Source organism: Gorilla gorilla, chromosome 6, assembly GCF_029281585.2.
Source record: "Gorilla gorilla gorilla isolate KB3781 chromosome 6, NHGRI_mGorGor1-v2.1_pri, whole genome shotgun sequence".
NCBI lineage: Eukaryota > Metazoa > Chordata > Mammalia > Primates > Hominidae > Gorilla > Gorilla gorilla.
The window spans coordinates 167,777,195-167,802,655 of record NC_073230.2 but is presented as its reverse complement, the minus strand read 5'-3'; the positions used below and the strand labels follow the sequence as shown (position 1 = coordinate 167,802,655).

The window sequence follows — 25,461 nt, the reverse complement described above, 5'->3', positions numbered from 1 at the left end:
CGGCCGGGAATATTGAGTGAGAAGTGACAGAATATGGGAGGGCGGGAGGCAGGAAATGTTGAGTGAGAGCTGACTGTGTGAGAGTGAGGAAGGCAGAAACAGACAGTGAAAGCCGACCATATGGGAGTGAGGAAGGCAGAGAATGTTTCATGTGAACTGACAGAACGGGAGAGTGAGAGGCAAGAAATGTTGAGTGAGAATTGATAGGATTCGTGTGAGAAAGGGAATGTGTAGTGAGGACTGACAGGACGGGTGTGAAGAAGGAAGAAAATGTTAATGAGAACTGACAGGAAGAGAGTGTGGAAGGCAGGAGATTTGAAGTGAGAAATGACAGGATGGGAACGAGCAAGAAAAGGAGTGTTTAGTGAGAGGCGGAGGGTGGAGTGTGGAGGGCAGGGGGCGTTTAGTGACGTCTCACAATCATCCTTAATCTCAACCAGCATGTCGATGTCTCACAATCATCCTTAATCTCAACCAATGTGTCGATGTTTCACAATCATCCTTAATGTCAACCAGCGTGTCAAGGTTTCACAATCATCCTTAATCTCAACCAGCGTGTCAAGGTTTCACAATCATCCTTAATCTCAACCAGCGTGTCGAGGTTTCACAATCATCCTTAATCTCAACCAGCATGTTGAGGTTTCACAATCATCCTTAATGTCAACCAGCATGTCGATGTTTCACAGTCATCCTTAATGTCAACCAGCGTGTCGATGTTTCAGTCATCCTTAATGTCAACCAGCGTGTCGATGTTTCACAGTCATCCTTAATGTCAACCAGCGTGTCGATGTTTCACAGTCATCCTTAATGTCAACCAGCGTGTCGATGTTTCACAGTCATCCTTAATGTCAACCAGCGTGTCGATGTTTCACAGTCATCCTTAATGTCAACCAGCGTGTCGATGTTTCACAGTCATCCTTAATGTCAACCAGCGTGTCGATGTTTCACAGTCATCCTTAATGTCAACCAGTGTGTCGATGTTTCACAGTCATCCTTAATGTCAACCAGCGTGTCGAGGATTCACAATCATCCTTACTGTCAACCAGTGTGTTGACATTTCACAATCATCCTTAATCTCAACCAGCGTGTCAAGGTTTCACAATCATCCTTAATCTCAACCAGCGTGTCGAGGTTTCACAATCATCCTTAATCTCAACCAGCATGTCGAGGTTTCACAATCATCCTTAATGTCAACCAGCATGTCGATGTTTCACAGTCATCCTTAATCTCAACTAGCGTGTTGAGGTTTCACAACGTTCCACTCAGTGCTGCAGTAGACGCAAGTGCTGAGCTTACATATAAGAAAGTGATGAGACAGCTGGGGAAATGTGAATGCCAACTTCATATCTGACTGCATTATAAGTTATTACTAATTACTCTTTTAGACATTCTCTGCTTTTTGAGATTCATACTGAACTCTATTTGGAGGCAAAGTTAGATGATTGGGATTTGTTTCAAAATAACTGATGGGGTGGGTGGTGGAGTGGGCAGGGGGGTGAGACGAGACCCACGGCCATGAGGTGATAACCACTAAAGTACCTGTAGCTTCACAGGACTGTTCCATGTCTCTTTGTATGGATTTTTAAAATTTTTCAGTTTATAAATCAGCTTGTAAAATCAGAAGTTTAATATTTTCAAATACCCTAGTTTTATGCTTGCCTTGCCAACTTCGTGTCTGCTATTTAGTCTATAGTTGTTTTAAAATGTAAGAAATTAATAATAAAATTCACAATCCAAATACACACATAGTACTTCAGTGATATACATTTACCCAGTGTCATTCTGCCCACAGGGGCTTAATGAATGTACCACTGATAATTTTTAAGAAAATAATACTTGAAAATGAATAACTGATTCTGATTTATCCAAGCTACAAAGACTTTAAGATCTTAAAAGCTCCTATGTTTCTATGTAGAATGAAACTTTAAGCACTTACACAGAGAACACAACATATATAGGTTGAGTATACCTGACAAGCCGCCCGCAGAAAGCTACATAACCTTGGAGTATCAATCTTTGGCATAACTACAGCATCAGAGGTATCTCTTTGTTCACTGCCTAAAAAAAACAGGTTATATAAAATCAACGAAGTTGACTCTAAAATAATCACACATTACACATCTTAAGAGTTCAAACAGGCCTAACAAATCAACATTAAGAGTCCTAGAAGGAAAAGACAGAAAACTTCAAGCTATACTCTCTAGATTTACTACCGTTAACTCCCAAAAACAACTGCATATTGTTTTACAGAAGTCTGTAAATGCATTTAGAAAAACATTCAGGCCAGGCATGGTGGCTCACGCCTGTAATCCCAGCACTTTGGGTGGCCGAGGCAGGTGGATCATCTGAGGTCAGGAGTTCAAGACCAGCCTGGCCAACATGGCGAAACCCCATCTCTACTAAAAAATACAAAAATTAGCCAGGCATGATAGCAGACGCCTGTAGTCCCAGCTACTCGGGAGGCTGAGGCAGGAGAATCACTTGAACCCGAGAGGCGGAGGTTACAGTGAGCTGAGATCATGCCACTGCACTCCAGCCTGGGTGACAGAGCAAGACTCCATCTCAAAAAAAAAAAAAAAATTTTCAAAGGAATCAATTTAATTATCATGTAAGTCTTAAGTTTAGGTATGTTACTTTCTTAAGGTGAGGCTTACCTGAGAAAAGGGAGTAATATACATCCCTGCCATACAGAGGCAATTCCTTGAGAAAAACCAGTAAAGTATTCAACATGTAAATCGCTCCAGAGTACTTAGCAGAAACCATATATTCTAGGGACTTTCGATATAAATTGATGGAACATTTTTGCAAACTGCACTTAAAACATAAAAATTCTATATTCTTGAGAATAGGCTTCCCCTAAGTTAAAAACACAGTGTGCTTCAAAGGTCCAGCGACACAGTGGTTGTTTGGAATGTGGAATCTCTCCCTCTACACAGGAATAAAATCTGTCATAAATCCTGGCAATGGCGCAGACTGGGCCTCGAGAGCAGGTTTCCTCCCCCTTGTAGTTCAGCAGCTCTGTGGCTGCTGGTTAGTGTTTCTTTAAAAGAAAATTGGGTACTGCTATTGTCACATGCTAACAACCATACAGAAGAGAAAGACAAAATGAGCGTGAACCAGAAAGGGAATAAGTAAAAATAAAACAAAAAAGAATGTAAAAGAGTCAACGGTCAACACTCAAGAGCAAGATGTTACCTCCAGATACAACAGTACTTTCTCCTGGGTGCTGGGTCCACACTTCCCTGGTCTCTATTTCCTCCGTTTGAATGTCTCTTTCAACATTATCTTCGTTACACTGAACATATGCCTTAAAAACAAAAATATGCCAAAATTAACATTGGTTTCAATTTCGGAGCAATCTGTCATTACTGAAATAAGTTAATAATGAGAGTCACTGTGTCAAAAGTAAGTATCAAAGCACAAAGAACAATCATGCAAAGACAACCTGTGCTTAAACATTCGATACAGATATATACAGGTCTAATTTTCAAAAGTGTGTTCAAAAAGTCTCACCAAACGATTGCCCTTTAGTCTGCAAATACTGCCACCTCACCTGCCCACATCCTATTTTCTTAGGACATGCTGCTTTTGCAAAACTACATATATATCTCAAAAGGTACATGCTTCAATGAAATCAGTTTTGTTACTAATAGCTTTATGATGAGGAAAACCACCAAAGATAAATAATCTCCTTAAGGTCAGAGTGAATCCGCTGCAAAACCAGGATTAATATTGTCAGTGTCCGAGGAGTTCAAGGCTACAGTGAGATATGATCTTGCTACTGCACTCCATCCAGCCTGGGTGGCAGAGCAAGACCCTGTCTCTTAAAAAAAATTTAAAAATTTAAAAATTGTAAAAGCCATCAGCTTCTTCAGCTTCATCCCGTGACCTTCCTCCTTTTAAAAGGATTTTATTGAGTATACCAACTAGACAATGTTAAGATTGGTGGTACCAGTAACAGGAATGTAAGAAAAATGTTAGATATGACGTCTGACTTCAAAATCTTTAGAACCTTGTTGTGAAGTGAGACCATCACATAATTAATCATTGGAAATACTACAGGGAAGTACAAAATTGCATGAAATAGTAAATTGTAGGAACTCTGGAATAGGAGAAAGAATTCAGTGTAAGTCACTAGGAAGGGTTCACCCAGAAAACAGGCCTTGGACACTGAGGAACAGACAGGCAGGTAAGGCAGACAGGGAGCAGGAACGCCATATACCAGCGCACCTTGAGGGACCCATGAGAGACGGAGTCCCAGAATCAAACAGGTATAATCCGAATTAGAGAGAGTCCAAAGCCAGGCATGGTGGTGCAGGCCTGCGGTCCCAGCTATGGGGAAAGCTGAGGCTGCAGTGTCTTATGATCATGGCTGTGAACATCCACTACACTCCAGCCTGGGGGTGTCTCTAATAAATAAATTAGTACCTTGTCGCTAATAAAATTTTTTAAAATTTAATTTATTTAAGTGAGTCCAGATTATAAAAACCTTGAGAAGTATTGCGTACATTGAAATTCTTCAATTATAAGAATTTTAAACTGACAAGTAGGACTGCTATACACTCACCTGGAACACAAGAAACAAATCTAAACCTGACATTTTGTTGGACTTTAAATAAAATGTTTGCCTTCGCCACTATGCAACAGATCCATGTAACAAAACTGCACTTGTACCACCTCAATTTATACAAATAAAAATAAAAATAAAAATATAGATTGGGCACAGTGGCTCATACCTGTAATTCCAGAACTTTGGGAGGCCGAGACAGGCAGATCACTTGAGGCCAGGATTCGAGACCAGCCTGGCCAACATGGTGAAACCCCGTCTCTACTAAAAATATAAAAATTACCTGGGCATGATGGTTCACACCTGTAATCCCAACTACTTGGGAGGCTGAGGCACGAGAATCACTTGAACCCAGGAAGTGGAGTTTGCAGTGAGCCAAGATCACTCCACTGCACTCCGGCCTGGGTGACAGAGTGAGACTGTCTCTAAATAAACAAACAAAACATTTGCACAGCATAAAGCTTCACTCCAAGGTCAGGACAGCAGCCATTCTGTCCCCATTCCGAGCAGATCACCCACCAGAGCTCCTGAAGGCTCTGGAGTGCCTCCGGCTTTGCCTGTGCCCGGCCTCTCGGGTGAATGGGCCCCATGTGAAGATGGGTCCCCATTTTCCCTAAGCTTGTATCCTTCACAGACCATCCCCAAGTTCTAATATTGCAGAACATTATTCAGGAAGACACAAAGTTATCCTACTAGACTTTACTTGCATTTTATCACTTAGTTAACACATCTCATACTTACCTGCTTGGTATTTTTTTTCCCAAAGTTTCTGATATACATGTCATATTCATTTACTGGTGGTAGATCCAAGAGAGAGAAAGTAAATGAAAAATCTAAGTCAATGAGCCGAAGCAGTTTTGTACTTCGCATCCTTTGAAATAAATTGGAAACAAGACAAAAATTAACTTGAATAATATACGTGGGGAAGTGTAGGGAGAACAGAAGTAAACTTAAGAGTTAAATGCATGTTATTGTCAGAAACCTAGCTTCAGGCTGGGGTGAGTCTGAGATATTTAACAGCTGTTAAAAATAACTGAGTAGTAGACAGTCGTGGGAACCTGGTGTGTGACCTTGGCATTTGGTGATTCTGCTCCCCGACTGCCTCGTGTGTGTGTCACGAACCTGATGTGTGACCGTTCTAATGCGTATGCCTGAGCTAACACAAAATCAAGTCACACAACATATATGTCTGGGATGTTCCTAAGGACTAATTCATTTGACTTCAGGAGCTGACATACTGACTATGCAATCACCTGCACCATGGTCGGACCACGCAGCCAGTGTTTTGGGCCACGCTCTTTTCCAGGCCACAGCCAACCTCTGTGCTTCCCCCAGCACTTGACCTGCCTTTCACGCTCCAATCGCCCTCCGCCTACAGGCCTGACACAGCCAATCGCCCTCGGCCCACAGGCCTGAAACAGCCATTCGCGCTTCTCCCACAGGCCTGAAACAGCCAATCGCCCTTGGCCCACAAGCCTGACACAGCCAATCGCGCTCCTCTCACAGGCCTGACACAGCCAATGCTCCTCGCTCACAGGCCTGACACAGCCAATCGCCCTCCGCCCACAGGCCTGACACAGCCAATCACCCTTGGCCCACAGGCCTGACACGGCCAATCGCCGTCAGCCCACAGGCTGACACAGCCAACCGCCCTGCGCACACAGGCCTGACACAGCCAATGGCCCTCCACCCACAGGTCTGACACAGCCAACTGCCCTCTAATCGTCCTCCGCCCACAGGTCTGACACAGCAAATCGTGATAGGCCCACGGGCCTGACACAGCCAATTGCCCTCCAATTGCCCTGGGCCCACAGGCCTGACACAGCCCATAGCCTTCCACCCACAGGCCTGACACAGTCAATCGCCCTCCGCCCACAGGCCTGACACAGCCAATGGCCCTCCACCCACAGGCATGACACAGCCCATCGCGCTCGGCCCAGAGGCCTCACACAGCCAATCGCCCTCGGCCCACAGGCCTGACACAGCCAATCGCCTTCGGCCCACAGGCCTGACACAGCCAATCGCGCTCCCACAGGCCTGACACAGCCAATTGCCTTCCAATCGCCCTCAGCCCACAGGCCTGACACAGCCAATGGCCCTCTGCCTACAGGCCTGACACAGCCAATCATGCTCGGCCCACAGGCCTGACACAGTGAATGGCCCTCCGCCCACAGGCCTGACACAGCCAATGGCCCTCTGCCCACAGGCCTGACACAGCCAATCGCGCTCGGCCCACAGGCCTGACACAGCCAATCGCCCTCGGCCCACAGGCCTGACACAGCCAATCGCCTTCGGCCCACAGGCCTGACACAGCCAGCCGCGCTCCCACAGGCCTGACACAGCCAATTGCCTTCCAATCGCCCTCAGCCCACAGGCCTGACACAGCCAATGGCCCTCCGCCTACAGGCCTGACACAGCCAATCGTGCTCGGCACACAGGCCTGACACAGTGAACGGCCCTCCGCCCACAGGCCTGACACAGCCAATGGCTCTCCGCCCACAGGCCTGACACAACCAATCGTGCTTGGCCCACAGGCCTGACACAGCCAATCGTGCTCGGCCCACAGGCCCGACACAGCCAATCACCCTCCACCCACCGGCCTGACACAGCCAATTGCCCTCTAATAGCCCTCTGCCCACAGGCCTGACACAGCCAAGCCGCCTCAGCCCACAGGCCTGACACAGCCAAGTGCCCTCAGCCCACAAGCCTGACACAGCTGATCGCCCTCCAATCACCCTCAGCTCACAGGCCTGACACAGCCAATCGTGCTCCACCCACAAGCCTGACACAGCCAATGGCCCTCCACCCACAGGCCTGACACAGCCAATCGCACTCGGCCCACAGGCCTGACATAGCCAATTGCCCTTGGCCCACAGGCCTGACACAGCCAATCGCGCTCCCACAGGTCTGACACAGCTGATCGCCCTCCAATCGCCCTCAGCCCACAGGCCTGACACAGCCAATCGCGCTCCCACAGGTCTGACACAGCTGATCGCCCTCCAATCGCCCTCAGCCCACATGCCTGACACAGCCAATCGTGCTCCGCCCACAGGCCTGACACAGCCAATGGCCCTGCACCCACAGGCCTGACACGGCCGATCGCCCTCCGCCCACAGGCCCCAAAACGCCGCACCCACGTGGCTTCCTCTTGCTTCACAAACAGTTCCTTTTCCATCGCCTGTGCTGGGTTTTCCTTTCCTAAGTTTCACCCTAACATTAGTGTGCCCAGGGTCAAATCCTTAAGATATCTGTTTGTTACTCCTCACTGGGATATAAACTCGCAAGGGCAGAGATTTTTGTTTCTTTACTGTTATCGCCACACAGCCGGTGCTCAATGAATGCACAGTGAATGACCGAGTGAACGACCCGCCCAACATCCAGGTGCCTCGGCCACCGGGTCTGCTCTCTGCTCCTCCTCCTCCCCCGATCCTTCTCCTCACACTCCTCCAGGTCTGCCCTGCTTCCTAGAGCACAGGCCTGCAGGAGGCTCGACCAAAACCTAGGATGTTTTATCAGAAATTCTCCCACCGGAAGGCTCTCAACTTCCATTTTCATCCCCTCGACCCTGTGCGAACGTCAAATGCCCTAGGCCATCAGATCTTTCTGTTTCACTCTACTGTCTTGAGAAATCAAGATGCAAACCTGAATGGAAACAGGGATCGCCTCCATGTTTCCCTTCTTTCCAGGACCTCGGCTCTTCAGGGCCCAGCGGCCTTGGTTGCTCCGGTATATTCAATCAGCTGGAGTGTTTTTGTTGTTTTAAATCCAACTTTTACCCTTGTTTTAGCTGGAGGATTTCTCTGATACAAGCCATTTCATCAAGAAAGTAGGACTCTGTACATATTCTTTTGTAAGATGCTTTTCTCGTATCACTGGAGCGTTTTTCATGACATTATATCCTCAGAGTATCCATCATTTTGATACCTATATTTCATACCTGATAGAATGTTGCCTATGCAGACGCTGTACCAATTTGTTTCAAGCAAGCTTTTTCTCTACATTCTCATCAGTACTGAAGTATTATCTTTTTTTTTTTTTTTTTTTGAGACAGAGTCTTGCTCTGTCGCCCAGGCTGTAGTGCAGTGGTGCGATCTCAGCTCGCTGCAACCTCCACCTCCCAGGTTCAAGCAATTCTCCTGCCTCAGCCTCCCAAGTGGCTGGGATTACAGGCATGTGCCACCACGCCTGGCTAATTTTTGTATTTTTGGTAGAGACGGGGTTTCACCATGTTGGCCAGGCTGGTCTCGAACTCCTGACCTCAGGTGATCCACCTGCCTCAGCCTTCCAAAGTGCTGGGATTACAGGCATGAGCCACTATGCCTGGCCTAAGTATTATCATTTTTTAATACCTTGCCTATTCCATAAAAGAAAAATTCATCCCATTGTTTCAATATATATTTCTCTGACAGGACGTATTTTCATACATTTACTGACAGCCTAATTTTTTTCTGTTGTGAATTCTGTGTCCTTTACCACCCTGGGGCCATCTGGTGAGAGACTGGGGAATAATGTAAGAGAAAACAAGCAAACACATTACTTTTCTACCTCTCTACCTTGAGCCACTGACAGGTATTTCCTGTGGCCCCAGCAGGCCGGCCATGGCTCCAGCTCCCGACCGCCCAGCCTCTCCGGCTCAGGGGAAGGGGTGGCTCCTGCTGCCGCGAATCTCTGAGCTGCTCCTGGACCCTGCTGAAGCTCAGCTCTTCCAACACCTAAGGAATTCACTCCCTGTGTCACATCCTTCTGTTTAATACCCAAATTAGTTTTTGTTTTCCTGACTGGATCTCAAGTCTTGTATGATCTGTGCCCATTTTTAACTAGGGTTATTTAACTTTGCTTATTAAATTATAAAAACATTTTATCATTAGGGATAATAAGTCTCTATCATATATTTTACAAATATATTTTCCCAATTGGTCAATTACCTTTAAATTTTGTCAAATTTATGGACAATTGTACCTTGCAGAAATTTAATTTTTGAGGTACATTCCAGTAATTTTTGTTTTTTAATTTTTATTCTTAGAAAGTCCTTTCTTATCACTGAAATAACCATTTACACTATCTATGCTCTCTTTTTCATTTTTTTTTAAATCCATTTGGAATTTATCTTGGGTATACTGTGAAGCAGGTATCTATTTTCCCTCAAATTTCAAGTTGATTTACTAAATGTATATCTAGTAGTAAAAGTGCCTCTATACTACTTTTCTTCTCTGTATTTCCTTACAACACACAAATGCCAGAACTCACCCACACTCGTATAAAGTGTGGACTCCTACATTTTTCTCAAAAACTTTTTTACTTTTGTTTATCATCAATCCCTTTATGTTTCAGCCTTTCATTTCTTAAATTTTTCTTTTAAAATATTTAATATAATTTTTGATCCAAAATAATCCATATAATCTACTTGTACATTATATATCAATCTAGTTAACATCCTAGGACCTAACTAGAAAACTACCAATTACTAGATTACCAGCCGGACACGGTGGCTCACACCTGTAATCCCAATACTTTGGGAGGCTGAGGTGGGTGGATTGCTTGAGCCCAGAAGTTCAAGACCAGCCTGGGCAACATGGCAAGACCCTGCCTCTACATAAAAAAAAAAACAAAAATTAGCTGGGTGGGTGGTGCACACCTGCAATCCCAGCTACTCAGGAGGCTGAGGTGGAGGGTCACCTGAGCCCAGAAGGTTAGGGCTGCAGCAAACCAAGATCATGCCACTGCATTCCAGCCTGGCTGCCAGAGTGAGATCCTGTCTCAAAAGCAGAAGACGTAAAAGAAAGAAAAGGGAAGGGAAAGGGAAAGGGAAAGGGAAAGGGAAAGGGAAAGGGAGGGAAGGCAACCAATGACCCCCATCTCCTTAGTGGCTCCTCCCTGACACATTCCAAGATCCCCCACTGCCCACAACAATCACTAGACTGAATTTTGTGGTTATCATTTTCTTGTTTTTCAAAATATAATTTTATCTCATATTTATATGAGTCTAAACAACATACTATGTAGCTTTATTTCTGAGTTTATAAAAATTGCATTAAACCATATGTAGTTTTCTGAGAACTTGAATCAGGTTTAAAAAAAAAAAAAAAAAAAAAAGGCCATGGGGCCAGAAACTAGTTTTGCTACCTCCACAGGAGAACCAAAATATAAGGGCAGCAAAACTGCTGTGAAAACTGTCACCTTTATTAGTATTTTTTTTTTCTTTTTTGAGACAGGGTCTCGCTCTGCCACCCAGGCTGGAGTGCAGTGGTGCAGCCATGGCTCAGTGCAGCCTCAAGGCTGGAGTGCAATGGTGCAGTCACGGCTCAGTGCAGCCTCGACCTCTCAGGCTCAAGCCATCTCCCACCTAAGCACTCCCCAGGAGCTGGGACCACAGGTGTGTCTCACTATGCTGCTCAGGCCCTTGAACTTCCCTTGCTCAGGCTCTTGAACTCCTGTGCTCAAAGTGCTGGGATTATAGGCATACACCACCACGCCCAACCACTTTTATTATTAATGATTGATTTTTTCATTTAGGAAATATTTATTGAGTACTGACTAAGGAAGGCCATGTACTGAGCTAGGTGATAAGAGATTTTAAATCCACTTTTAAAAATCTTTATTTTTTGGCCAGGCATGGTGGCTCATGCCTGTAATCCCAGCACTTTGGGAGGCCAAGGCAGGTGGATCACCTGAGGTCGGGAGTTCGAGACCAGCCTGACTAACATGGAGAAACCCTGTCTCTACTAAAAATACAAAATTAGCCAGGCGTGGTGGCGGCCACCTGTAATCCCAGCTACTCAAGAGACTGAGGCAGAAGAATCACTTGAACCCAGGAGGCAGAGGTTGCAGTGAGCCAAGATCGTGCCATTGCACTCCAGCCTGGGCAACAAGAGTGAAACTCTGTCTCAAAAAAATAAATAAATAAAAATATTTATTTTTTTCATTTACTCCTCAGTCATATTTGGGCTTAGTATAATAGACCCTTGACTTGAAAATATATCTTTTATAGATTTCTAAATTTTACAAATTTCTCGATTTACTCCCAGGGTAGCTCCAACTGTCCGCCACAAATCTAAGAACAAACATCCAACATCAGCACATGGTACGTAGCGGCTCACACACCTGCTCTACTAACATAAGATGTCAACACAGAAGTGTAGTACAAATTAAGTCATATACCCCAAAAAACAGTAGTAAAAATGCAATTTAAAACTCGATTTTTAAAAAGTATGTGAAAGAAAAGTAAGCTAAAACCCTGAACACCTTTGGCTGCTTTCCCAATACACCTACTTTTGCTTAAGGGCCTGAGTCCGACTCTTTTGACGGTGTGAAGCTGAGGCAAAATCCACAAAAATTCCACAAACGGAGGCTCTGGAAGGGGAACTGTTTGTATCTGTATGAGGGAGAAAAACACTATTTTTGCAACACTGAAATATGTCTTCCAAGCAAAAAAATATCTGGAGTAAAACAATTATAGACATATATAACAATATATGCCTAGTCAATAAACCCTTCAACTAATGACAAACATCTTCCATAAGCATTTGAGAGACCTCTCTTGCTTACTTCATCTAAAACTTTCAGGCAACAAAGCAAAATTTACTGATCATCTATTGTATGTGCCACTCACACTATTAAAGAGTTTTAGAAATACTTAAGAATGCACAAAAGATGCAGTTCTAAGCCCCCATCCCGCCCATTCTGCAAAAAAAAACAAAGATTATCTTTTAGTAAGGGAAGTGGAACAAGGACATACAAAATTGCTAAAAAGCAGAAACAAGTGCAAATTAATATTGAATCAATTACTTAATATGTCAAAGGGCACGAAACAAAAGAGAATGAAGGCATGAGCTTCCTCAGAACAATTTCTAAAATTTCTGAAGATGTGATTAGATTATCAAATTGTCAGGCTGATGGAAAAGGTTCATATTATATAAGAATCAACAACTTGGCCAGATACGATGGCTCATGCCTGTAATCCCAGCCCTCTGGGAGGCCGAGGCAGGCGGATCACTTGAGGGCTGGAGCTCCAGACCAGCCTGGCCAACATGGCAAAACCCCGTCTCTACTAAAAATACAAAAATTAGCCAGGCATGGTGACGGGCACCTGTAGTCCCAGCTACTCGGGAGGCTGAAGCAGAAGAATCGCTTGAATCCAGGAAATGGAGGTTGCAGTGAGCCGAGATCATGCCACTGTACTCCAGCACGGGAGACATAGTGAGACTCTGTCTCAAAAAAAAAAAAAAAAAAAAAGAAAGAAAGAAAAAGAAAGACAAGAACAAACAACTCCATCCCCAATCCTTTGTAATGGACACAAGTCATTCCTCAATCCACCTCTTCCCCCGAAGGATTTCGGTGGCTTCCTGTACATACTTACCTGCGTATTTATTTGTTTGTATATTTATTTCTACTGCATCTTATCGTCTTTTCATTCCTTTTGGATATCGGTTTGCACTTGCCCTCCCGTCTTACGGTTTTATGAAACTCAGAGCCCTTTCCCACACATTATCTCATCTGATCTTCACAACAAAGCTTTAAGGCCAGCAATGCAGAGGGTGTGGCTCTGGAGGATGCCTGTCTGGGTCAGGGGCCTGAACTCAAGTCCCAGCACTGTCTGCTACTTGCTTCATGACCATGGGAGGTTACCTCATCTCTGCATCTCAGTTCCCTTATTGCTGGACATCTGCCGTACAGGACTGTGATAAGGACCAGACCACAGGAGGCCACGTTTATGAGCAATTAGAAAGCACCACACAGATATTATAAGATGTGACTGTTTTTAAAAATGAGAAAACATTTAAAGTTACAGAATTAAGACTTAAATAAAGACATCCCTGGAGCAGAGCGCACACCTCTGTGCAAGTCATTGGCGCTCAGCAAAGACTCCTTCACTGACCAAGTGGACCATTTACCTTTTGGAAGTGTACAAAGGCTTTCAAATGCCATGGTGTAACTTTAGTGCACAGGAAAAAGTTATTTACCAAACGGTTTCTTACTGCCCTAAAAAAGGATAAGGTGTGCAGTTTATAACCAAGTAGTCCAAGCACCACAGGGTGTGGCAGAGTACAGCCAAGGAGGACACAGAAAACAAACCGGTGCTTAGCACTCAGAATGTGCCTGGCACTCCTTTAAGCACCTTCCATGTTTAGCTTGCTTAATTGATCTTCACAACAACCCTAAAGAAAGTCTGACACTCATTTCACAGTTAAGGAAAATGAGGCACAGAGAGGTTAAGTAACTGCCCAAGATCACACAGCTAGTCAGTTATCTGAAACCCCGGAGTCAGCACGGCTCCGTGATTCCTGCTTCAGCACAGACCGTGATGTCAACACTGTGCTAGTCTTTATGACCGTCCACCTGTGCCAGCTCAACATTAAACCGGGCCAAGAAAGCAGCTCCAGCTTTACCTGGAGCAATGTGTATGACAGTGAATAACTCCTTCAAATAAGAAATATGCCAAAAATAATCTCATATTGAGAGCTGTAAATTCTAATCTTGTAAATCAGGCTAATAAAGATATAACACTAAGCATAAATGTTGAAAATGAGTAACAAAAAAAGGTTATTCAAAGATCTGCTAAGAAAACCAGTAACGTTAAGAATAAAATCCTGCTCGCGTCTCAGCAACTCCAGAGCAGACGAGCTTTAATGCTGTCAGGAAATCCTGTGTGCTGGTGACACAAAGACCCTCCCTGTGTGCAGCGCTACCCCACGGGGAACTGTGGGAAACAGTCCCTGAGCCTCAGCCAGGCGATAGGGCCGAAGAAGGGGCAGATCCTTACCTCTACCGGGACAGATGCCCTTTAGCTATAAGTTTAAAGAACGCTCTATCAGCACTGCCCAGCTGAGTTCTGCCACCTCTGTAGCAGGCACAAAATGTGAGACAAAGAATCATTCTGCAAAACCTTCATTTGTATTAGTGCATCATATTAATTACTAACTATAATTAACTGCATCAATTACTGAATATTTTACTAGATAATTTAAAGTAGTACGTCATCAAATAGTATTTTAATATTATCCTATTTTATCCTCAGTGCCCATGTTTTATCAGAATGTCACAGTTTTCCTTTAAAGCAATTTGAAACATTAATTCCTACTCTCACAAGTAACATTATATCCTGATGCCAAGAATTTGGAGAAAAAATACATTTCTAAATTTAATTTAAAAAGGTCCTTGTAGGAAAAAAAGAATGGATCAAGAGCATGCTTCGTGTCAGGCTCAGTCCAGCTGTGTCCCAAGACTTGACAGGCACCTCGACCCCTCAGTCCCCACGTGCCTCATGAAGGCACTCACCAGTGGACACTGCCACGCCTCCAGGGAAAACCATGATGATTCCTCTGTGGAAACTCAACGAGCACATCATCAGGAAAAATAAGAGCACGTGCTCACAGACGGATAAAACGCTGGCTGCAAAGAAAACATGAGCCAGGCTTCCCACTGAGGAGGGCCACAGCATCCTCAGCTCCCTCTGGAGAACAGGAGCAGCAGTGCTCACTGAGTGGGGCCACGGCACCCTCAGCTAACCTAAGGCCTGCGTGCTGAGCAGAAAGTGACGTGCAACTTCTCTGTGTAAGAGAATTCTGGATGGGCTCGTGCTCAAGTCTTCAGGGGCCTCCTATGTGGTAGCTGCAAGGGCATGGCACCACCAGCATGTGGAAGATGTTAGTGCTCCGCCCACCTTATTAGAGTAGGCCTGTGGGTGACAGCATCTGTGAGGGCTCAGTACACAGAGCCCTAAGAGCACGGACACCATCAGTTGCATTGATTTGTTTACCTGTCCTGGGCTCCTTTTCAAATTCTGTTCTACCTCGCTTCTGAAACAGTTTCAAAGATAACTCGCCAATCCTTTCATTTTCTGCATTAATAGCTCTTTGAATTTCTTGTATTTCCTTTTTTTGAGCTAGAGGAAGTTCTTCCAGTTTTTCTCTTGACTCAGGTTCATTACTGCTTTCATCATCGTCGCCATCACAAACCTCAAAGTCATCTTCATAGTCCTGCAAACAATAATAATCTTTTGGAACCCTTTAAGACAAACTGACTTTCCATTATCCCTCATACGGAACAAAACATGACACTTTATAACTTAAAACAGACAATGTCCTTATTACATCTAAGAAAGATATTTATAGTTCCCTGATTTTAATGTTTTTGAAGGTAAATTTATATAAACTGCTACCTTTATTTCTCTAAAAATAAATCACACAATACAGAACCATATACAGAAGACCTATCAACTATCATCACGTGCAAACATTTGTGCTGAGAATGTGAAAGTGTATGTATTTTTATAGATACCTATGTACACATCTTTTTATGCACTGCACTTAAATATGAGTTAAATTATAAAATCATTTAATTACATCATATTGGTAAGTATTGGTAGAAGTATAGCAAGCATTTTACAGGTAACAGCTTGACCTAAATCAACCTAGCCAGATATTGAGTATTAGGATTAATAAAAAGAATAAAAAGGACATCAAATTACTATATATAAGCTGATTTTTAAGAATAAATGATTTTTAAGCTAAGGAAAGTTTTAACTTTTATACATACTTCAAAATCATCTTCACAACTGGCTGTATATGCATCAGCTCCAGCATTTTCTAAATCAGTTTCTTCCTTTTCAATTTCCTAGAGATAAAAATCAAACACAAAACCAAAAAATTCAACCATAAACTTGAATACTGCAAATAGGTTGGGAAAACATATGTTTTCTGACATTCCTTTGATGTTGCTAATTTTAAACTCTAGGTATTTGTAAAACTAACATAATGTTAAATTCCTTTAAGAAATACCCTTGCTAACTTACAGGTAGGACCAAAAAGAGAAAACAGTAAACATCCTTTTTGGGAAACCTCTATAATTCTGGAGGCTAAAAATTTTTTAAGTGTTTTACAAATAAACTTCAAATGTGCAGCAATCCATTTCTTATCCATGAATATATTCCCCGCTGAATGGTGCTCAGCTTATCTACACCATTAAAGACAGATAAACGGGCCAGGTACTGTGGCTCACACCTTTAATCCCAGCACTTTGGGAGGTCAAGGCAGGCAGACTACTTGAACTCAGGAGCTGGAGACCAGCATGGGCAACATGGCGAAACCGCATCTCTACCAAAAATACAAAAAATTAGCTGGGCATGGTGGTGTGCACCTGTGTTCCCAGCTACTCCAGAGGCTGAGGTGAGAGGACTGCTTGAGCCTGGGAGGCAGAGGTTGCAGTGAGCCAAGATCGCACCACTGCACAATCAAGAAGATATTACAAGGCATACTAGAAAGCAGAAAATACAGTTTGAAGAGACAAAGCAAGCACCAGTTCCAGACATGGCAGGGATGTTGGAATTATCAGAACAGGAACTTAAAACAACTATGAGGACATCCTAAGAGCTCTAATAGACAAAGTTGATAGCAGGCAAGCAGAGAGATGGAAAGTCTAAGAAAGAACCAGAAAGGAAAGTTCGAGGTCAAAAACAACAAAACAACAGAAACAGAAGTGAAGAACAACTTTGATGGGCTCATTAGTAAACTGGACAGAGCTGAAGAAAAAAGTCTCTGTGCTTGATGATACCTCAATAGAAACCCCCAAAACTGAAAAGCAAAGAGAACAAAAAGCGGGAAGGAAAAAAAAAAAAAAAACAGAACAAAATATCCAAGAACTGTGGGACAACTGCAAAAGGTATTCACATGTGTAATGGGGATGGCAGAAGAAGAGAGAAAGGAACAGAATACTTGATACAATAATGACTGAGAATTTCTCCAAACTGATGTCAGACACCAAACCACACATCCAGGAAGCTCACAGAACACCAAGATCAATATCAAAACATCTACACCTAGGCATCTTATATTCAAACTACAGAAAATCACAGATAAGGACAAAATCCTAAAAGAAGCCAGATGGGGGAAAAAACACTTTATCTACTGAGGAACACAGATAAGAATTACAGGCTGGGCACGGTGGCTCACACCTATAATCCCAGCACTTTGGGAGGCCGAGGCAGGTGGATCATCTGAGGTCAGGAGTTCAAGACCAGCCTGACTAACATGGTGAAACCCCATCTCTACTAAAAACATAAAAATTAGCTGGGCGTGGTGGCACTTGCCTGTAACCCCAGCTACTTGGGAGGCTGAAGCAGGAGAATCACTTGAACCTGGGAGGCAGAGGTTGCAGTGAGCTGAGATCGCACCATTGCACTCCAGCCTGGGCAATGATAGCGAAACTCTGTCTCGAAAAGAAAAAAAAAAGAATTACATTCAGTTTCTCAGATACCATGCAAGCAAGAAGACAGCATAGAGAAATGTTTAAAGTACTGAGAGAAAAATATTCAGCAGCCCAAAATTACACATATACTCTATAAAATTATCCTTCCGAAGTGAAGGAGAAATAAAGACTTTCAAACAAAATTGAGGGAATTTGTTGCCAGTAGACCTGTCTTGCAAGCAACATAAAAAGAAGTTCTTCAGAAAGAAGGTGTATTAGTCTGTTTTCACACTGCTGATAAAGACATAACCGAGACTGGGAAGAAAAAGAGGTTTCATTGGACTTACAGTTCCACATGGCTGGGGAGGCCTCAGAATCATGGCAGGAGGCAAAAGGCACTTCTTGAACGTGGTGGCAGGAAGAGAAAATGAGGAAGAGGCAAAAGCAGAAACCCCTGATAAACCCATCAGATCTCATGAGATGTATTCACTATCACGAGAATAGCATGGGAAAGACCAGGCCCCATGATTCAATTACCTCCCCCTGGGTCCCTCCCACAACATGTGGGAATTCTGGGAGATAAACTCAAGTTGAGATTTGGGTGGGGACACAGCCAAACCGTATCAGAAGGAAAATAATATAGGTCAGAAACTTGGGTCTATATAAAAAAAAGAAAAGATGGAAGAAGAAATAAGTAAAGGGAAATAACTCTTCCTTTTCTTTTCCTTAATTGATCTAACAGATGACAGTTTGTTCAGAATAATAGTAGCAAAAATGTATTCCATTACGTATGCTTAGGTATTTATCCGTGTGTGTGTATGTGTGTTTGTGTACACATATGCATAGTTAGCCCTCCTTATCTGTGGGTTCCACATCCATGGATTCAACCAACCACAGACCAAAAATATTTGGAAAAATAAAAATAAAAAATAATACAAATTTTAAAATACAGCATAACAACTATTTACATAACATTTACATTGTATTAGGTTTTATAAGCAATCTAGAGATGACTTAAAATACATGGGAGAACATGCATAGGTTATATGCAAATCCTATGCCATTTTATTTAAGGAACTTGAGCGTTTGCAGATTTTAGTATCCACAGGGGGTCCAGGAACCAATCCTGTGCCAATACCAAGGGATAACATGCTTATGTCTGCTTATACACAAGTAAAATGAATGACAGCAAGGATACAAGGAATGGGAGTGATACAGTCTTATTCAAAAGTGGACTTGTATTGGTTGTAAATGTATTTAAACCACTTTAAAAAGTTAAAAAAAAACAACCTTTAACTGATATGCTAAGAAAGGAGAGAAAATAGAATCATAAGATGTTCTATTAAAACCACAGAAGGCAAAAAAAGAATGAAAGACAAAAACAGGAACAAATAACAAGGGCAACAAATAAAAAATAGTAACAAATATGGTAGATACTAATCCAATATATCAATAATCACTTTGAACATCAATGATCTAAATGTACCAATCACAAGACAGAGATTGTCAGAGAGGATCAAAAAACAAGATCCATCTACTTATTGTCTTCAGGAAACCCAAATGAAGAAAAATATACCATGCTCACACTAATCAAAAGAAAGCAAAAGTCATTATATTAATTTCTGACACAGCGGACTTCAAAGTAAAGAGAATCAACATGAATAAAGGCATTACACAATGATAAAGATGCCAATTTTATGTCTTTAATGAAAGACATAACAATCCTTAATATGTGAGTGTCAAATTATTTAAGTCAAAAACTAATAGAAGTGCAAGAAGAAATAGATGAATCCACTATTACAGCTGGAGACTTCAACATCCCTCTATCAGAAATGGACAAATCCAACAGGCAGAAAACGAGTAAGGATATAGCTGAACTCCACGGCACCATCAGTGAACCGGGTATAATGGGCAGCGTTAGACTGCTTCACCCAACAACAGCAGAATACACATTCTTATCAAGCTGCCATATGATTCACCATGATAGCCCATATTCTGGGCCACAAAACATACCTTAACAAATATAAAAGAATGGAAATTATACATCTGCTCTCAGGTCACAATGGAATCACACTAGAAATCAGTAACAGAAAAATAACTGGAAAATCCCACAATATATGAAGATTAAACAACATATTTCTAAATAACACAGAGGCTAAAAAACAAATCTCAAGAGAAATGTAAAAGCATTTTAAACTAAATAGAAATGAAAACTTATCGGAATTTGTGGAATGCAAACAAAAGCAGTGCTCAGAGGGCAATTTATAATGTTGAATGCATATATTAGAAAAGAAGAAAGATCTAAAATCAATCATCTAAGTTTCTAGCTTGGATTAACTAGAAAAATAAGAGCAAATTAAATCTGAAGTAAGCAGAAAAAAGAAATAATAATAATTAGTGCAGAAATCAATAAAATTAAAACTAGGAAATCAACAGAGAAAAATCAATGAGATCAAAAGCTGGCTTTTTTGAAAATACCAATAAATCAGTACACTTCTAGGCCAAGCTAACTAAGGAAAAAAAAGAAAGCGGACCCAAATTACTAGCATCAGAAAGGTAAAAGAGGACATCACTGCAGATCCCATGACATTAAAAGGATAATCAAGTAATACCATGAACAGCTCTATGCCCATAAATTTGATAACCTAGTAAAATGGGCCAATTTCATCAAAGACACAGTTGCTAAAACTCACACTAGAAGAAACAGACAATTTGAATAGGCCTATACCTATTAAGACATCAAGTCAATAATTAATAACCTTCTAAAAAAGAAAACACAAGGCCCAGCTAGTGCTAGAAAGCACTAGCACCGGTGAATTCTACCAAACATTTAATAAAGAAATCATATAATTCTTACCTGGGCACAGTAGCTCACACCTGTAATACCAGCACTTTGGGAGGCCAAGGCAGTAAGATCTGAGATGGGTGAATCACCTGAGGTCAAGAGTTTCAGACTAGCCTGGCCAACATGCTGAAACTCCACCTCTACTAAAAATACAAAAATTAGCTGGGCGTGGCGGCAGGCACCTGTAATCCCAGCTACTCGGGAGGCTGAGGCAGGAGAATTGCTTGAACCTGGGAGGTGGAGGCTGCAGCGATCTGAGACCGTGCCACTGCACTTTAGCCTGGGAGACAGAGAGATCCTCTGTCTCAAAAATAAATAAATAAATAAATTATACAATTCTTTACACTCTCTTCCAGGGCACAGAGGCAGAAAGAATACTTCCTAAATCATTCTATGAGGCCAGCATGATCCAGACAAAGATATTACAAGAAAAAAAAAAAAAAACTACAGACCAATATCATTCACGAATACAGATGCAAAAATCTGCAACACAGTTGTACCAAATCAAAGCCAACAATGTATACAAAGAATCACATAGGGCCAGGCACAGTGGCTCACACCTGTAATCCCAGCACTCTGGGAGGCCAAGGCAGTAAGATCACTTGAGCCCAGGAGTTCAAGACCAGCCTAGGTGAGATCTTAAGACCCTGTCTCTACAAAAAATTTATAAACTAGCTGGGCATGGTGGCACATGCCTGTAGTCCCAGCTACTCAGGAGGCTAAGGTGGTAAGATTGCTTGAGCATGAGAGGTTGAGGCTACAATGAGCCGTGATCACCCCACTGCACTCGAGTCTGAGCGACAGAGTAACACCCTGCCTCAAAAAAACAAAAGATAAAAAATAAAAAGAATCATACACCACAACCAACTGGCATTTATCCCAGGTATGCAAGCCTGGCTCAACATTGAAGGATCAATTAATGTAATCCATCAAATCAACAGGCTAAAAGAGAAAAATCATAAGATCATATCAGTAAACGGAGAAAAAACATTTGACAAAATCCAACAACCATTAATGATAAAACTCTTTGTAAACTAGGAATAGAGAGAAATTTCCTCCACTTGATAAAGAACATCTACAAAAAAACATACAGCTAATATCATACCTAAGTGAGAAACTCAGTTTTCCCACTAAGATTGAAAACAAAGACTATATCATCTCACCACTCCGTGTCAGCATCATGCTGGAAGTTCTAACTAATGAAATAAGAAAAGGAAATAAAAAGTATACTGATTGGGAAGGAAGAAATTAAACTTTCTTCGCAGAAAATCTGAAAGAATTGAACAAAAAAAACCTGACTGGAAATAATAAGCAATTAAAGCAAGGTCACAGAACACAGAGTGAGTATACAAAAGTCAATCGCTTTCCTATATACCAGCAAGGAACGAGTATAATCTGAAATTAAAAGCAGATTATTACTTATATTAGCACCCTCAAAAATCAAACAGGTATTAATCTAACAAAATATGTACAAGATCTCTATGAGAAAAATTATAAAGCTCTGCTAAGCAAAAACAAAGAACTAAATAAATGGACAGATATTCCATGTTCACAAATGAGACTCAAATCTGTCAAGATGTCAGTTTTTCCCAACTTGACCTATAGATTCCATGCAATCGCAATAGAAATTTCAGAATTGTATGAATATTGGCAAACCGACTCTAAAGTCAGATGTAGAGGCAGAAGATCCAGAATAGTCAACACAACATTGAAGGAGAACAAAGTTGGAGAATTGACATGACCTGATGTCAAGACCCACTACAAAGCTACAGCAATCAAGACAGTGTGTACTGGCGAAAAGAGTGGACAAATAGATGAATGCAACAGAACAAGGAGCCCAGAAATAGACCCACATAAATACATCAACTGATCTTTGAAAAGGGAGCAACGGCAATACGGTACAATGAATGAATGATAGTCTCCACAAAAAATGGTGCTGGAACAAATAAACATTCACACGATGATCTAGACAGACCTTACACCCTTCAAGAAAACGCACTCGAAACAGATCACAGACCTAAGTGTAAAATGCGAAACCATAAACTCTTAGGAAATAGCACAGGAGAAATCTAGATGACTTTAGGTATGGAGATGACTTTTTAGATACAACACCAAAAGCATAATCCATGAAAGAAAAAACTGATAAGCTGGACTTCATAAAAATTAAAAACTTCTGTTCTGTAAGAGACAATGTCAACAGGAAGACAAGACAAGTCACAGACTGAGAGAAAATATTTGCAAAAGACAACTGATAAAGGAGTGTTATCCAAAACACACAGAGAACTCTTAAAACTCAACAATAAAAAAATGGGCCAAAGATCTTAACAGACATCCCACTCCACTAAACAAGATATACAGATGGCAAACAAACATACGAAAAGATGCTCCACATCATATGTCACCAGGAAAATGCAAATTAAAAGGACGGTGATCCTTTTATATCCAGAACACCAACACCACCAAATGCAGGTGAGGATGTGGAGGCACAGGACTCACATTCATTGCTGGGGAAAGCAAAACCCTATGGCCACTGTGGAAGATGGCTTGGCAATTTATCAACAAAACTAAACATACCCTTATCATATGATCCAGCAATCACACTCCTTGGTAGTTACCCAGTAGAGCTGGAAACTTGTTCACACAAAAACCTGCACACAGATGTTTATAGCAGATTTATTCATACTTCCCAAAACTTGGAAGCAACCAAGATGTCCTTCAGTTAGTGAGTGGAGAGACTACAGTACATCCCTACAATGGATATTATTCAGCACTAGAAGAAATGAGTTATTAAAAGCCTTGAAGAGACACAGGGGGACCTTAAATGCATATCACTAAATGAAAGAAGCCAATCTGAAAAAGGCTACAAACAGTATGATTCTAACTACAGACAATCTGCAACTTACAATGATTCAATGTATTATTTTTTTTTTACTTTACAATGGTGAGAAAGCAAAACGCACTGAGTGGAAACTACTTTGGATTTTGTTTTTTTCCTGGACTAGCGACATGCAGTATGATATGCAGTAGGACATGTGGTAGGATATGCGCCATGATATATGGTGTGACATGCAGTACGATATGTGGTAGGATATGCACTATGATATACGGTATGATATGTAGTATGATACGCGGTGTGACATGCATTACGACGTACGATATGCAGTAGGATATGCAGTAGGATATGCACTTTGCTATACGGTATAATATGCGGTATGATATGTGGTGTGACATGTGTTACAATATGTGTTATGATATGTGGTAGGATATGCACTATGATATATGGTATGATATGCGGTATGATATGTGGTGTGACATGCATTACAATATGCAGTACAATATGCAGTAGGATGTGCAGTAGAATATGCACTATGATATATGGTATATGCAGTATGATGTAGTGTGATGCGTTATGATATGTGGTACAATATGTGGTAGGATATGCACTATGACATACGGTATGATATACGGTATGATACGCGGTGTGACATGCATTATGATATGTGGTACAATATGCAGTAGGATATGCACTATGATATACGGTATGATATGCGGTGTGACATGCAGTACGATATGTGGTACGATATGCAGTAGGATATGCACTGATATATGGTATAATATGCGGTATGATATGTAGTGTGACATGCGTTATGATATGATATGTGGTACAATATGTGGTAGGATATGCACTATGACATACAGTATGATATACGGTATGATATGCGGTGTGACATGCATTACGATATGTGGTACGATATGCAGTAGGATATGCACTATGATATATGGTATGATATGCGGTGTGACATGCAGTACGATATGTGGTACAATATGCAGTAGGATATGCACTATGATATATGGTATGATATGCGGTGTGACATGCAGTATGATATGTGGTACAATACTGTTATGATGCTGGCAATGGCAGCAGCCACACCTCCCAGGCAGCCACGTGACCAAGAGGCTGAACAACCAATACTCTACAGTGTGCTGCAGTCAATAAATTATATGAGATATTAAACGCCTTATTACAAAATAGGTTTTGTGTCAAATGATTTTGCCAACTGTAGGATAACGTAACTGTTTGGAGCACATTTAAGGTAGGCTGGGCTAAGCTTCAGTAGTTTAGGCATATTAAATGCATTTTCAAATCACGATACTTTCAACTTACTATGGGTTTACTGGGATGTAACCCGGTCACAAGTTGAGGAGCAGCTGTATAAGACACTCTGGAAAGGGCAAAGCTATACAGACACAGACAAGATCAGTGATTACCACGAATAAGGGGGAATGGAGGGATGAACAGCCGGAGCACAGGGGTTTTAGGGCAGTGAAACCACTCTGCATGATGCCCTGTGGTGGATCCACGTCATGATGGATCCACATTCTGTCCAAACCCACAGAATGTTTAAGACCAAGAGTGAACCCTAACATAAATCTTGGACTTTGGATGATAATGACACATCAACGTAGGCTCATCAACTGTAACAAATGCACCACTCTGGTAGGGTACGTTGATAATAGGGGAGGCTATTCATGTGTGGGGGCGAGGGGGTATATGGGAAATCTTTGTATCTTCCTCTCAATTTTTTTTTTTTTTTTTGAGATGGAGTTTTGCTCTTGTTGCCCAGGCCGGAGTACAATGGCTCAATCTCAGCTCACTGCAACCTCCACCTCCTGGGTTCAAGCAATGCTCCTGCCTCAGCCTCCTGAGCAGCTGGGATTACAGGCACGTGCCACCACACCCAGCTAATTTTTGTATTTTTAGTAGAGATGGGGTTTTGCCATGTTGGCCAGGCTGGTCTCGAACTCCTGGGGTGATCCACCCACCTCGGCCTTCCAAGGTGCTGGGATTACAGGGGTGAGCCATCAC

General features: G+C 42.1%; 1 protein-coding gene across 10 annotated transcripts in view; it reads right to left on the bottom strand.

Annotated features, from left to right (window-relative positions):
• The window catches only part of DYNC2I1 (dynein 2 intermediate chain 1), a 92,069-nt gene that overhangs the window by 28,627 nt on the left and 37,981 nt on the right, over positions 1-25,461 (bottom strand). For 8 of the 10 annotated variants that reach the window (XM_031007308.2, XM_055347575.2, XM_055347574.1 and 5 more), the window contains 6 exons: positions 16,103-16,180; positions 15,324-15,543; positions 11,837-11,939; positions 5,309-5,438; positions 3,196-3,307; positions 1,970-2,058 (listed from right to left, as the gene is read on the bottom strand). In XM_031007308.2, coding sequence (XP_030863168.2) covers positions 1,970-2,058; positions 3,196-3,307; positions 5,309-5,438; positions 11,837-11,939; positions 15,324-15,543; positions 16,103-16,180 — 732 coding nt within the window. Of the gene's footprint in view, positions 1-1,969; positions 2,059-3,195; positions 3,308-5,308; positions 5,439-8,209; positions 10,589-11,836; positions 11,940-12,653; positions 12,794-15,323; positions 15,544-16,102; positions 16,181-25,461 lie in introns of those variants that run through there. The other 2 variants (XM_055347579.1, XM_031007311.3) reach the window with 2 other exon arrangements.